A 15,782-nucleotide genomic window follows, 5' to 3' on the forward strand; every position below is an offset into this window, starting at 1 on the left:
GTGTTATAAATAAGACAACATCTCTATAGCAAACCCCTCTATGTTGCAGTTGTTATTGTTGCTGTTTTTGGCTTATACCTACTAACGCAATGTGATTATCATAGCAATTAGCAACCAATGCAGATATTCCAGAAAACGAAGGAGCTGCACGGACACACAAATCTGATTGGAACAATTGCAATACACAGTGTGGACGTCAATCATTTTAGATCAGATTTCAATCGGATATGATCGGATTTGGACTGACAGTGTGAACAATAACAGACATGAACCAAAAACCTCTTAACCATTTGGTAGAGCATATCCTTCAAAAATAGACTAGCGCGGTATATTTTGCGGAAAAAAAATTATCATAAAATGTAGGCTCATTTTCATGATATTAAAGATAACTATATTTTATAATGTAATATAATTTCAGAGGGCTTGTTAAACAGATCAAATCAAATATTTAATTTTCATAGCATGATAAAATACTGTTATTATATTGGGATTGACAAGGTGAATCATTGGGTAGCACTGAGCAAGAAGGTCCAACCATTGGAGACATGCAGGCAGCACTAGTGAATTGGTGATACTTCATTTACCCATTTATTTAGTGTAAATTTAAGCAGTTTGATGAATGGATGGATGATATAGGCTACAGCATATCATATTGGTTCAGGTGTGTTTAATTAGGGTTGGAGAGCTAAACTCTGCAGGACAGGAACAGGATTGGACAAACCCTGGTCTATAGTAGGCTACTTTTGGAGATGGTTAGGTAAACATTTAAAATACACATTATTAGCAATTGTAATTGTGTCCTTAAGCAACACTAAATAACTTTTCCTCTTCGGCCCCCCTACAGGTTGTAAGCGGAATTGTCCATTACCACTGTCGTAAATAATTTAGCCTACAGCCTACTGTCGCACTCACGCTCGCTGTTTATCCAGCACCGGCTTTAGACGATGTCCAGACAAGGTAGAGTGTTGCATGACTTTATGAAAGTATGATGTATTGCAACATCAGAAATGAAGAAAAACAAAATTATGACTATTGTAACGCTTGCTGTACAGCAAGTCAAATTTGTAGTTTCTTATGTCTCATTCGAACTACAGAAACGCTACCCAATCTGGCAAAATTGCATAGTGCGGTTATAGCAGATATAAGGCTGCAAAGCGAATACAGAAGTGCATTTTACCCTGTTACGACTTGATGAACCACTGATACGATTTTGGAAAAATTATTTTAAGGTAAAAAAAGTTTCTTTAGTGTTGCTTTAAGAAAGTCTATTTTCACTTTTTAGTAAACAAAAACTAAATTGTCATCAAAGAAATGTGTTTACCTTTTTCCTGTGTTTGGTCATTAAAGGGTTAATAACGTTTAATGATATCGTACATAATTTTAAGCAGGTTATGTTGAACAACAACGAAATTTTCCGCTCCAGGTCGACAGATGTCAGCAGTGTGCCCGGCGTCAATGTCTTTCCGGAGGAAACGTTCACCAGCAACTTCCGTTTCCGTTTCGCCATTGGAAAACGTTCAGCGAACACCGTGGGAGTAGAGAAGTCTAGAAACAATTCAGTTCTTTTCCCTCCCCTTATTTACACAACTATCGGATTAATTTTATTTTAGTGATTTGGTGTGGAGGAAGAAAAGACGAGCATTTTAGATAACAAGGAAACTTGCATGGTCGCTGCAAAACAGCTGAATAAAGTTAGAGGTAAGTGTTTGTGTTAAGGTTCGGTTCGTTTCGTTTGCTACCGACACCCTTTAAAACATTACCATGGTAACTAACTTATAACTACTGGCATTTAATTATCGTTGCTACGATTATAGCTGTTACTGTAATATAACATAACGGCGGCAACTTGGTACTTTTTTTGAGTGCTGTCAATAACTGGACAGTATGATATTTTTTGCAATGCATTCGGTACTTTGGTATCATTCTGACATATTTAGGTCTTCGTGAACTCTTGAGGCCAGTAACACACGATTGAACTGAATCTTGCGCAGCAAAACATTGATAATATTTGTTTCACTGATTCTAATAAGTAATGCATTTTCTTTATTGTATCGTCTTCGTTGTTGCTCTTAGAATTATACAAAAGCAAAAATCTGTAATGCGGGCACAAGTTGGAATCACAGATATTTACAAATTGAGACTAAATCAAACACCAAATACAAAACGTTTTTATACTGTTGTTCTGGCCCATGTATTATTGTGGTTTCAGGCATTTATTGAAATGTATTGATTTGTGGACTGAAAACACTCAAAGGAGGGACTAATAAGCAGATTGTGATTTGAGACCGTAAATAATTGAGAACCATTATAAATATCCGGTTGTTAAGGAAATAAACGATTAGACTTATCTATTAATGTAAAATATAAGCTGTTAAACTGAAAGTGGTCTGTGACATTAACATTAGTATTACATTTTGTTTGTTTGTCTATTAGATTTTCCTCCAGAATGTCTCTTCCCAAGCGTGAGGTTGATGAGCTGAGGCCATGGGTGGAACGCACAGTAAAGAAGGTCCTTGGTTTTTCTGAACCCACTGTGGTCACAGCAGCGTTACACTGTGTGGGAAAAGGCCTGGACAAGAGAAAAACCACAGGTAAGATGTTTGCCTTTATGTACTGATATAAGTTATATCTTTACCTGCTATATCATATTACAATGAAATTACAGTTCTACTGTAGGAGTGAATGCCTGCGGAGATGGAAGAAACAAGTCTGTCACGCAAATTGGAAATGTTTCTTCTGTCCTCGAGACAGTTTTTACTTCTGCAGCAAACCTAATGCTGGGTGTACACAGTGTGATTTTTGCTGTCGTAGGAGCTCGCAAGTGATTTTTTTTCTAGTCTGAGAAAGCACACGTCAATTGTTTATGCTCATATGGTCGCACCTTGTATTGTGTGAGAGGAACTACGAGCTGAACCAAGTACCTTACGAGCTCCTCCCAAAAAATGTGTGGAGTCTGCCTGAATTTGACCAGTGTACAGGGTGTCCTGGGTTCCCAGATCATACAACCACATCACATAGGCTTCTAGCACACACACACACACACACACACACACACACATAAAAACACTCTCTAGTTGTTTTTGTTGACCTTGCTGTTCTTTGCTATTCACCTAATCATTTGCACAGCATTCTTTTTTTAATTTATTTTCCCATCTGAAGCTATAGCAACACCATTGAAAATATTTATGTTTTTAGCACCAAAGCTCAAGCGATTGCCACTGGCTTGCAATGTACAGGTACAGCCGTGCCGTATACAAACTGCTTTGACACGATTATCAGGTTAACCTGACTTAAGTTCAGCCTCCTTATAGCTACAGTGATTTAAAAAATAAGATCTCTACGGTATCTTAACATTCATTGTGAATATGTAATTGTGCCTGATTGCTTGAAGCTTGCAAAAGAGAGTGGTGAGGCTTATTACACACACAATAGGGTGGAGTCTAGCAATCCAGAAAGTTCCTTTATATATTCATGTCATGATGATTTATGTTGTAGTTGCATGGATAAACACGGGAAATAGATTTGGATAAGAATTCTGCAAAATTTTTGTACATTTTTAACCGTGTAGGTTTGCCATTGAAACATAACATGATCACACTCAGCTTAAATGTTTAAGTTCTCATTAAGCTTCAAAATGTTTTGCAATTTAAATAGACTTATGCACTGACTAAAGAGGTCCTTAATTTGCCTTTTTTAAATTTTTCATTACTTTGCTTTTAAACTTGTACAGATTAGAGAATGTTTTGTTCTGGGGACTAAAAAAGGTTTGGTGAATATTGAACATGAGTAATTTGCCCAAAATCAGTATTAAATCATTAGTAGTTAGTTACAAGTGTATCATAGATTACTTTCATTTGAACTCCTTTTATTGAACTCCTTTTATTGAACTCCGATTTTCTAGGCTGATGTGGCTAGGAACTATACTCTCATTCCTGCGTAATAATCAAGAAACTTTGCTGCCGTACCATGAGTGCAGCAGGCGTAATGATATGACGCAGCGCCTGAAAATAGGTCTAATAGGTTAGACAAACTTAGTCCCGGTCACGTTGGAAGTTACTGAGCTGGGGACTATTTTCAGGCGCTGCGTCATATCATTACGCCTGCTGGACTCATGGTACGGCAGCAAAGTTTCTTGATTATTACGCAGGAATGAGAGTATAGTTCCTAGCCACATCAGCCTAGAAAATCGCAACTTTTCATTTTCTGTCGGTCTTAGTACACGGTGTAACTACAGAAGAGTCAAGTTTTAAATAGGAAAAATATCGAAACTCTTTGGTCATTTTTTTTGAGAGAGATGCTAATGGTCTTGTCCGATTCAATGATCTATGCTAAGCTATGCTAAAAGTGGTACAGCCAGACCGGGAGTTCGGCTGAATGGATTCGAAAACGGTAAAACTCAACTGTTTAACTCTGGGGGAGTTGTAAAATGAGCCTATTTCCCAAAAAAGTGGAGTATCCCTTTAAAGGTCTGTTCACACCAAGGACGATAACTATAAGGAAATAGATATAGTTATAAAAATCATTCTATATCACTACTATAACAGCACAGAGAAACAATATCCTTGGCATTACTTTAGAACGATTTTTCCAGCTTTTGAACGATTAAAACACTGACAGCCAATCAGAATCCATTCTGCTTAGAATAAACAGTACAAAATCATCTGCTAGTTCTTGGTGTGAATGGGCCTTAAGTTGGGGTGTGTGGAAACAAGCTAGTATTTTTTGTAATAAAGATGTGATTAGAGACAAAACTATCCCATTTCAAAAATTTGTAAAGGAATCATGATTGCTGTTTATTGATTGGCTTGACATGTCTTTACCTATCCCATCTAATGTTTTAATGTGACACCGTGTCTACACCAGACGTGAGCGGCGTGATGCGACAAAAGCAAACAGAACCCATTATAATCAGTGAAGCTTTCTACACTGGATGCAGCGCGACACAACAAATTCCTGACATTAAACTGATGCCCTGTTCTATTTCTGAAGTACTTCAAGTGCTCACGCTACTTCTTACACAAAGAACAAAATGGATTTGTAGCGGTTGCTTTGTCAAGTCCAGTGTAAACGGCATCAATGACATTTATGAAGAATTCACTGGTTTATGTAGAATTACTCATAATTTTAGAGCAAATTTTATTATGCGGCTGATATACTGTGGCAAGGCAGTGATAATTCCACGAGACTCTTCATTAATGAAGATCAATATCTCTCTTCTTTTAGACCAGCTAAGGCCATTTCTTGATGATTCAGCAAGCAGCTTTGTTGAGCGTCTGTTTGAAGCTCTTGAGGAAAGCAAAAACTCCCGGGGCAATAAAGGAGCTGGAGAGAAGAACCGCAAAAGAGAGCTGAAGGTATAGAGTTTTCTGTGCCTCCAATGTCTGAGCAAGAAGGAACATTTATTAAGGAAATTAAATCTGTTCTGAATCAATTGAAGTCACTGTTTTGTGAAACTGACACTCTGACTATGTCTTGTCTTTTTCATCTGTTTTATTTTTCCTCTCTGTCCTTTTTTTAGGAAGTGTTTGGAGATGAGGTGGAAGGAGTGAAGGATGGACACAGTGTGGATACAGGGGTAAAGAAGAAGAGAGTACCTCGCTTTGAGGAGGTGGACGAACCAGCTGTTTTACCTGGACCCCCTACAGAGAGTCCTGGCATGCTTACCAAGATGCAGGTAACACACACCATCAGTAAAAGAAGACACTAGACAGAGGTATCTGATCGAGCACACACAAGGATCACTTCAATAAAATGTTGACAATTTAATGAAATGAGTAATGGGATGAAGTGTGATCACTTCAATATTTAGAACATTTAATGACTTGTAAGTACTTGGGTAAAACAGATATTGCTTTGTACTGCAAAAGTATTAAAGTTCACAGCTTTTTTTATAGAGGACACTACATAATTGCTCATAATTGAATATTTTTTTGATGGACTGCCTGTGTCAAGCATAAATACTATCTGTGATACTCTATTTTCAGATAAAGCAAATGATGGAAGCAGCCACACGGCAGATTGAGGAGAGAAAGAAACAGCTAAGTATTGTGGCTCCTGTGCCCTCTACACAGGTAATAAACAATACCAAGCACCTGTTAACAGTAACGGCCCTGTACTACCTGTGTGTTCAAAAGATCTCTAAGGAATCATAGAAATACCTTGCATTTATTGTTTATTTAATTTATGATTGTTGATAAATTAATCACAGGTAATTTTGTTTTTCACAATATAATATATGTGCTATAAAATATTTCTTTTTAGAAGTTAAATGTAGGTTTCAAATTGTACCTGTAACATTAATACATGTGTACAGTAACAAAGCGCTTATAAATCATTTGCAAACTATTAGTTCAGTTAATTCATAGTTTATAAACTGTAGTCTTTACTTTAAAGGCCCACTATGTAAGTTTTTTTGGATCAAAATATCCAAAAACCACTAGAACAATGTTATATATTTTGTTGATTTGTGTACTTATATTATCCCAAATGTTTCTAAGAATGTTTAAATCCAGAGAAATAAGCAGTTTTAACCAGGACACGGACCATCATAGCCGCATTTCCCTACATTTATTTTGTAGAAACCATTGAAACACCAAAGATGCTTTAATATATTATGTGTTTTATTAGACAGGTGAGCAACTGTGTATACATTCATCGAAACCATTGAAACACCAAAGATGCTTTAATATATGATGTATTTTATTAGAAAGGTGAGCAACTGTGTTTGAACTGACATTCATCAACAGAAACCTAATCATTGTTATACAGCTCAACACAGTTAATCTTTTTGTTTAAATCTAATTTTTTTGATTTAACACAAGTACCATGTTTTACCATACCTAATATCGATCTAGGTCACTGTAGTGTGCAACAAGTGTCTCATATAGTAGCCGCCAAGCGAACGCAACTTTCAACACACTCAAATGTATCTAATATGATAAAACGGCGCTACGTTAGCCCAGATACGCATGACCGAAAGAAGCTGAAGCGTCTGCGGTGTAATAAAAGCTCCACTGCTCTCGAGCCGAGTGTCGTGCTTGTCTCTCATTAGCAATTGCTCCAGCGGCCTCATTTCGCTCCAGCGGCTTTCGTAAAGTTAATAAATCTTTAATACATTACCGGTCATCCATGAATTTGATTTCTGCCCGAGTGCCGTCGTAGACAACAAATCCCATGATTCCACGAAATCAAGGCGGCGTCATCAAGCCTTGCCTTTGTTTTGAATAAACAACCTCTAGTGGTGACAAATTACATAGTGTGGCTTGAATACATCAAGAGTTCTTCATTCATCGTCACTTTAATTATTAAATTATTATTGTTTAATTAACTCATATTTCAAGTTAGATAATGGTTTTTATGCATTAACAAATGATTAACCATACAAGTGATGTACAGTATTCTAAACCAGTAGTAAAGGAGCTGGTAATGTTTATTAGGAGTAAATACTCCTCACTTTAGATTTGTATTAGATGGAAAATACAAAATTGCTATTAATTAAGGACTGTTTTTCTGTGCTGTTATAGTTGTGGTGTGCACTCTGTTATTCTTTAATGTCTAATATTTAAGCATTTTACGGGTGTCAAACGGGTATCGTTTTTGTAATATCGGATTCACCAATCCGATAAATGTCGCCATCTTGTTGTCTGTACTTATCATTAGTCTCGTAAAGTCGCATTCATAGTCCCGTTCACTCACCGGGTTGAGGCTAAGGAATGCTCCAGCTTGGCCACCATATGTAACTTTTAACAAGATCCACTCTTTTAAAGGTCCCGTTCTACGTGATCCCATGTTTCAAACTTTAGTTAGTGTGTAATGTTGTTGTTAGAGTATAAATAATATCTGTAAAATTATAAAGCTCAAAGTTCAATGCCAAGCGAGATATTTTATTTAACAGAAGTTGACTACATAAAACGGCTCGATTGGACTACACCCCTCTACTTCCTTCATTAGTGACATCACCAGAACCGTGTTTAGACTAACCTCCGCCCACAGGAATGCTCCCTCAACTCTACTGGCTACTTGCGCACTTCTTATAACTTAGCCTACTGTGTTTACTCAGCTCTTACCGTGATTTTCTGAAGTAAAACTGACGCTTCATCTTTTGTGTGATGTACAATAAACTTTATTAAACTCATCAGTACATGTTTGATCATCATTCGGACCTGGTCCGAAACAGCAGACTTGTAGGCTGTTAATAAATAATGGATACATACAAGCAGATGACAATACGTTATAAAAACCGTAATTAAACTACTAAACCATACCTGTTTCATCTCTATACAGCACTCTGACTCTGTAGGCATTATTGTCCGACTCGAAATGAACGCCGTTACTGAGAGTTTCTGATATTATCATCATTCCATGAGATGAATTTGTCCTGACAGACTGAGCGCAAGCTCATGAAGCTCCGCCCCCTGGGTCGTCCAGCAGCAGCTCATTTGCATTTAAAGGGCACACACTGAAACAGCTCGTTTTTCTGAGCCCCAAAAAATGTCAATTTAAACATGCTGTAAAAAATGATCTGTTGGGTATTTTGAGCTCAAACTTCACATACACACTCTGGGGACATCAGAGACTTATTTTACATCTTGTGAAAAGGGGCATACAACGGGACCTTTAAAACGCCCTAGATTAGAGGTCGACTGATAGTGGATTTTACCGATAACAATAACCAGGTTGGACCGCACTGGACAATAACCGATAGTTTTCAAAATGGATACTGAATGAAAACAAACAAAACAATCCAAGTAAACTAGTGCTGAACTTTATTACAACAAAAACACACAGTGAAAAACTGACACAATGAACATATTTGTATGTAGCCTATTAATATATTAACAATGTAAAGACCACAATTTATAAAATATGAATTTACTAATAGTTTGCAAATGATTTAGAAGTACTTAATTACTGTATATTTATAAAGTGTTACTGACTTTTTGTGAAGGGGAATAAATATAATTACTATGTTCCAATGAGTTCCAACTTCTGCTTTAAAATAAGCAATCAGCAATTATACATTTGTAATAACTATATAACATTTTTTTTCATCCTGCTAATCAATTTATTGAAGACAATTGACACATTAATCAATAATCAAAACAATCAAGTGTAGCCCTAAACTCCAATGTTTATAATAAATGTCATGTTATTACTGGTACAGAGTAGCAATGTTGTTATCTCTTATGTTATTTTTTTGTCCCTAATCGTCTGTCATTCTTTGTCATCTAAGCTTTAAAAATGGATACCAAATTTTGTTCTTTCTCCTATAGCCCAGAATGGTTCAATCTCAGACGGACCCTAGTGCTACACGTTCCAACCTCCCAGCGGGGGGTGCCACCCAGTCCATCGCTCCCTCTCAGGCTGCTAACTTCATGAATGACGCTATAGAGAAAGCCCGTAAGGCAGCTGAGCTGCAGGCCAAGATCCAATCCACACTGGCCATGAAACCAGGGATTCTTGGTGCTTTGGGCAACACAGGGCCACATAACCTGGTAGCTCTGGCCAACCTGCACGCCATGGGCATTGCACCACCGTGAGTGTTGTAAACGTTTAGAAATGACTGTCTTTTTTGTACATAATAAAGAATATTGGGAACAGGCTTCATGTTTCCTAGAATTTTTTTATTAAATTACATTGTGTTTTCATGATGAGGAATTTATTCGCTTAAGTTTTCTAATATTTGCTTATAGTAAAGTGGAGCCTCGTGAGATTACAAAGCCAACTCCCCTCATTTTGGATGAGCTCGGACGAACTGTTGATGCCAGTGGGAAAGAAGTTGAGCTCACGCATCGTATGCCCACTCTAAAAGGTACCACACACTGCTACAGAAATATGAATCTCTCACATTTTGTTGTTTTGAAATAGATTTTTCCTAATGTTCTGTTTTATTTTTTCCCCTCTGTCTCTAGCAAACATCAGAGCGGTGAAGAGGGAACAGTTTCGGCAGCAGTTAAAGGAAAAACCCAGCGATGACCTGGAATCCACGTCTTACTTCGATTCACGTGTGGCCCTTACTCCTGCACAGAGAGCCAAGAAAGGCTTTAGGTTCCATGAACAGGGGCGCTTTGAGAAGATTGCCCAGCGCATTCGCACCAAGGTGGGCAACAGCATCCCTCTTTATTTTTGACAAAAAAAAAAAATTCATAGATTCAAAATTTGACTTTGCTCAATAATAGCTGAGAAATAATATTATCTCCTGTCCTCAGGCTCAGCTGGAGAAGCTACAGATGGAGATTGCTCAGGCTGCCAAGAAGACAGGCATACAGGCCTCCACTAAACTTGCTCTTATTGCCCCCAAGAAAGAGATGGGAGAGGGGGAGATTCCTCGTATAGAGTGGTGGGACTCCTACATCTTGCCTTCCCACATAGAATTGTAAGAGTCAATAGCTTTCAAATCTGCTACAGACAATTATAAAATATACAAGACAGGTTCAGAAAAAAATAATTGTGCCGTACCAAAGTCGTATTGACATTGTGAAGAATTAAGGCTGTCTTTTCCATATAATCTGGCAGTCATGCAGTTCCTTTTGATAATTGATAACATATTTGAGTGAAAGTTCTGTTCTTTTTCTCAGATCTGCTTGTACAAATTTAGATGAGGTGGAACTGCACGGAGTCACCAACCTACTTGAACACCCTATTCAGATGGCCCCTCCAGGTATCCATGCATGCATTAAACATCAAAACCTTCTGCAGACAGAAACTGGTTGAATTTCAAAAGACCCATTGATCCAAATATTTGGTCTGACCTTTATGTTTCTATTTCTGTCTTTGTCTTTTTGCTTCTCTTTCTCAGTGGATACAGATAAGCCAGTGACTCTGGGTGTGTATTTGACTAAGAAAGAACAAAAGAAGTTGAGGAGACAAACACGTAGAGAAGGCCAGAAAGAGGTGCAGGAAAAGGTCCGATTGGGTCTTATGCCTCCACCGGAACCAAAAGGTACATCACCAGCCAGGTTTAAATGTTTAATATGTCAAACAACCAGCCAAAGGTTTGGGCACACCTACTCATTCTTAATTACTAGTATTTTTCAATTAAAGGTGTAACGTAGTTCGTTGTTATGGGAAGAAGGAGGTGGGAACATTTAAAGACTTTAATGACATACAATAAATCAACAACAAAACGAAAGTAAAAGACAGCCGGCCCTCACGGACGTCTGCTGTCACATAATAAAACATAAAAACCACAACATAAGCCCAGGCCTGTCCTCTCTCGCTCTTCACTGTCGTCGATCCTCCTTTATGCCTCCGCGAGAGATACGAGACCGGTGCGTCTTGCAGGTGTCGCTCATTAATCACGCCACCGGCCTCGCGCTGCTCTCTCATAGACCTCGGTCTCATCCTGCTCGCCACAAAAGGCCTTGCATAGAAATGAAAAGTGTATTGCGCATAGATTTGCTCAGTCCCACGTTACGCTCTTATAATGCGGGAAATTCACTATAACTTGTTGGTTAGATCAATAAATGAATCCACACTTTCAGAATTACTTGTCAAATCAGTAATTTAAAACAGCGTCAGTGATTCAGCAGTACCACGTCGTCTCTCTCTCTATTGGATGCAAAAATGGCTTCACATTTTAGCACGCTGTCAGCACTACATGCACGCTGCGATTTTAGTGTTTAATTTCCATGTCTTTTTAAGTCTTTCCAATTTAAACATTCAAGCGATTTTACACCATTATGTACTCCTGCACTCTCCGAGGGATGGTTTTCTGTGCACTCTCTGCCAAAGCGCATACACACAAAGCAGCCTCGCAAACAACTTGAGTTCTGTCAAAGTGAGTTCTTTTTCGTGGCTTCTTGCGCTTAAATGGCCAAATACTTTGTCTTGGGGAGTATCCAGTTGGTATCCATGACCGCAGCCTTATACCCTATTCATCATTAAAATGAAAACATCCCTCCTATCAGAGTCACCTAAGGAAATTCCCCTATGTTTGTGACTCTGTTCACTGCATCTGGCACAGTCCTTGTACTTATTAAAACAAATAGTATTAATGGTCATTCATTTTAGTTAAGATATACTATGATACATTTTAACATGGATTTTTATTCTTATTTTACATGTATGCATAGACTTTCATGGAACATTAGGTCATGAATATTGCCTCAAAAGTCATGAATTTATCGGTAAAAATGTGTATGAACCCTGTATATTTTAGCTTCTACAAAGTAGCCACTAGATTACAGCTCTGTACTCTGTTCTTTTCTCTGTGTATGCAATCTTCATGTGTCTATGTTTGTGTGCAGTGCGGATCTCTAATCTGATGAGGGTTTTGGGGACGGAAGCTGTGCAGGACCCCACTAAAGTGGAGGCTCATGTTAGAGCACAAATGGCCAAGAGGCAGAAGTGAGTGGTTTCACAAGCACAAAGGATTGTTATCAAAGCCAATAGTACCGTATTTTCCAGAAAAGAAGCCCCACCTGGTCAAAATGACACATTTACAATCATTATAAACATGTATTTTAGTTCCCCTCACTGCACAACAAATCTTTTAAATTGAAGTGTATTCAGAACAGGAATGAAAGTATTCAACAAACAAATTAAATGTGCTATACAAACAAACTTATGCATTTCTCTCTCCCGGCATGAATCCTAATGTGTGTGCTTTTTGCATTTTGCATGCTTGGCTTTGGAAAATAAGTTATAAAATGTTTTAGATTATTTAAAAAATGATTTTCTTTACTTTTTTTTACTTTTATTACTTTTGTTCTTTCATGTTTGATTTGCATAGAGTGATGTTTTCTTGTGTATGTTCAGGGCCCATGAGGAGGCAAATGCAGCACGCAAACTCACGACAGAACAAAGGAAAGAGAAGAAGGTGAAGAAACTTAAGGAGGATTTGAGTCATGGGGTTCACATTGCTGTTTACAGGTACAAAACGACTAATCAGCTAAAATCTTGCATTCAGATTTGATATTTGTCCTGTAACGCGCACTGGATAAAAGTAGATTAAACAGTTTGATTTCAGGGTCTTGTCACCTTGCAGGGTTCTGCTTTAGAGAACAAAATCTCCCACAGTGTTTTCAACACCAGTGTTCTTCAGCCACGCTGCATCCTGCTAATCCACAGCACCACAAAGCTGCATTCTGAATTGAAGCCCACAATTCAGAATAATAGTAGTCATCAAAAAAAATTTATGATACAACTGTATGAGAATTAGTCAATGGCCAAAAATATTGAACTATCGAAAACTATTTTGTAATTTAGCTTATTCAAATTAGCCACTAGATTTCAACTGAATATTCCTACTCTTGGTATTTTCTTGTCTCAACCAACTTTGTGTGATGTACCCTGGATAGTAGTTAAGGAGGACACTAGTTGGTTAGTTTTACTTTACTGTCCAGTTATTATATGGTGCTACCTGACTTAGGCCTATTATATCACAGTCCAAATTTGTTCTGTTGCGTCACATTCAATACAGATTTTTTCTGTTTGCCCTCATTATTTCAGCTTTGTCAACTTTTAATTGCATTGTTCTTGCTGCTTGCACACAACAACATACATATAGCATGGCCAGTTTATATCCTGTTGTTTACTCAAGTGGTTTATCTGCTTTGCCTGCAGAATCCGAAATCTGTATAACCCAGCCAAGAAGTTTAAGGTGGAGGCCAATGCAAACCAACTGTACCTTACTGGCACTGTAGTACTGCACAGAGACCTCAACATCGTAGTAGTGGAGGGAGGTTGGTGAATGTGATATGGGAATCTCTATAGATGATTATCTTCACAGATGTTTTTAAATGACTTTTTTCAGGATCATTATTTATCTTTAATTGACTCCTTCCTCCTTGTAGGACCCAAGTCACAGAAGAAGTTTAAGCGACTGATGTTGAGTAGGATTAAATGGGATGAGCCGAATTCCAAGAGAGATGGTAAGGGGAAAGAGGAGTGACTGAAGGCTAAACATTTATGATCAGTCTTTTATGAGCTGTGATTTGGAGCTGACCTTTGACCTTTCATGCTTTCTTTGTCTTTTTTTTAGAACCTCAAGATTCAGATGATGAGGGTTCCAGGAAGAATAATAAATGCACCTTAGTTTGGGAGGTAAATGCATACCCGTTTCATATGTAATTAAATTGAACATTTACAGAAAATTATGCATTACTTTCATTACTCACCATTTGTAATAGAAATAATCTATTTTTGCTGTTTCATTCAAGCCAAATCACCTTTATTTATATAACGCTTCATACAATATAGATTGTTTCTAAGCGGCTTTACAGCAATAAATGGCAAAATAGTGATCAATAATGTTATTGACCATTTCATGTTTTTTACTGCGGTAGACATTGTGATATGAAGTAATTCAAAGTAAATATTATGTTTTTATTTCCTTTTTCTTATTAATCCTTTGTGTTCTTAAATATATACATTTTATTCCTCAGGGTACAGCCAAGGAACGTAGCTACGGGGAGGTTAAGTTTAAGCAGTGTCCAACGGAAAACATGGCTAGGGAACATTTTAAGAAGCATGGCACCGAACACTACTGGGACTTGGCTCTGAGTCAGAGTGTTCTGGAGACAACTGACGACTGAGATATAGACTGAACTCTGAAGAACAACAACAACAGAGGACAGTGGCATGTGGACCTTACACACTTTTTTTTTTTTTTTTTTTTAGAGAGAGAGGTGGAATTGACTGTGGCAGAGATAAAGATGTATATGTAAATATAGTTTGAGTGTGTAAGAGGATGATTGACTTTTGCATACCTGCAATATAGGTGTGAAACAATGCAAGGCTTAAGAAATGAGCTAGGATGTTAACCCTTATGTGTACTGCTGCTGAACTTCACAGTGGTGGCAGCTTAAACAAGGGTGGACACTGGTTTTGTATCTCTTGTAACAGTTTTATAGTGTAGGCTGTGCAGTCTGTGATCTCATGTGTGATTTCTACCTTGGATCCATCTGGTTTGAGTGCTGCATCATGTGCTCTCACCATTTTGATGCAGTCTTTTCAGTAAGTAAGCCTCACTCCTGAAAGAAGTTAATTGTTACTGTGTAGTTTGTTACTGATTGGACAGACATTTTTGAGAGCAGATACAAGAGTATTGGTTTCACTATAACACAAAAGTGTTGATTTTAGTATGGCTGAAGAATGGAGAAGGATTTTTATTTTGGTTCACCTATTCAAATGTCCAATAGAAAGTGACAGAACACATCGCTGCTTACGTTCATGGCACATTTATTTTTCATACTCTTATCCCCCTCCCATTTCATGTCAAGAAATCAAATGCAAAAAGTGCAACCAACCAAATGCTGATCATTAAAGCTCGGGCAAAAAAAGAAAAAAAGTTCTTTTGTTTGTTTGTTTGTTTGTTGAGAAAGTTTTACTTAAATTTAAGATATATATATTGTTGTCATATATATATATATATATATATATATATATATATATATATATATATAAATATAATATATATATATAAATGTAATTTCAACTAATTTAAAAGACATTGACTTTATTAAACAATACCACCATGGCTATTTCTAGTGCCAAAACATGATCTCCAGTTGCTAGACTAGATAAATGCTTCTGATATGCTCCCAAAGATGCAGTGGTGGTACAACAGTATTTGGACCAGGCATTCTTTCTTCACCAAGACTGTGTTCCACTTGGAGATTTAATGGTATGATGCTTATAGCTACCTTAACCCTCCTGTTAGCCTCAAATCTACCAACATTTTTTACCCACTGGGGTCAATTTTACCCCAGCAATTTAAACCCCCAGAATGTGATTTTTATTTGTATTTTTTCAAAGGTTTAAGTCAGGTACTTTGTTTC

The 15,782-nt window shown here is 37.4% G+C and overlaps 1 protein-coding gene across 1 annotated transcript; it reads left to right on the forward strand.

Annotated features, from left to right (window-relative positions):
- The first annotated feature begins 1,495 nt into the window (after window positions 1-1,495).
- prpf3 (PRP3 pre-mRNA processing factor 3 homolog (yeast)) lies at window positions 1,496-15,295 on the forward strand. The gene is made up of 17 exons (XM_084384675.1): window positions 1,496-1,698; window positions 2,434-2,591; window positions 5,224-5,354; window positions 5,519-5,674; window positions 5,985-6,071; window positions 9,273-9,535; window positions 9,693-9,811; window positions 9,912-10,099; window positions 10,209-10,375; window positions 10,578-10,660; window positions 10,799-10,942; window positions 12,249-12,348; window positions 12,760-12,873; window positions 13,567-13,685; window positions 13,797-13,874; window positions 13,985-14,046; window positions 14,388-15,295. Exons 2-17 carry the CDS (start codon window positions 2,447-2,449, stop codon window positions 14,535-14,537), a joined length of 2,106 nt encoding a protein of 701 aa, XP_084240801.1. The 5' UTR covers window positions 1,496-1,698; window positions 2,434-2,446; the 3' UTR covers window positions 14,538-15,295.
- Window positions 15,296-15,782: the final 487 nt, after the last annotated feature.

Source organism: Rutilus rutilus (assembly GCF_951802725.1).
Source record: "Rutilus rutilus genome assembly, chromosome: 17".
Classification (NCBI taxonomy): domain Eukaryota; kingdom Metazoa; phylum Chordata; class Actinopteri; order Cypriniformes; family Leuciscidae; genus Rutilus; species Rutilus rutilus.

What these genes read in the sequence shown, in the direction of transcription:
- prpf3 (XM_084384675.1), top strand. Translation starts at nt 2,447, where the DNA reads ATGTCTCTTCCCAAGCGTGAGGTTGATGAGCTGAGGCCATGGGTGGAA. An exon ending in ACCGCAAAAGAGAGCTGAAG is followed by an intron (nt 5,355 to 5,518) that starts GTATAGAGTTTT and finishes TCCTTTTTTTAG; the next exon opens with GAAGTGTTTGGAGATGAGGT. An exon ending in GCCATGGGCATTGCACCACC is followed by an intron (nt 9,536 to 9,692) that starts GTGAGTGTTGTA and finishes ATTTGCTTATAG; the next exon opens with TAAAGTGGAGCCTCGTGAGA.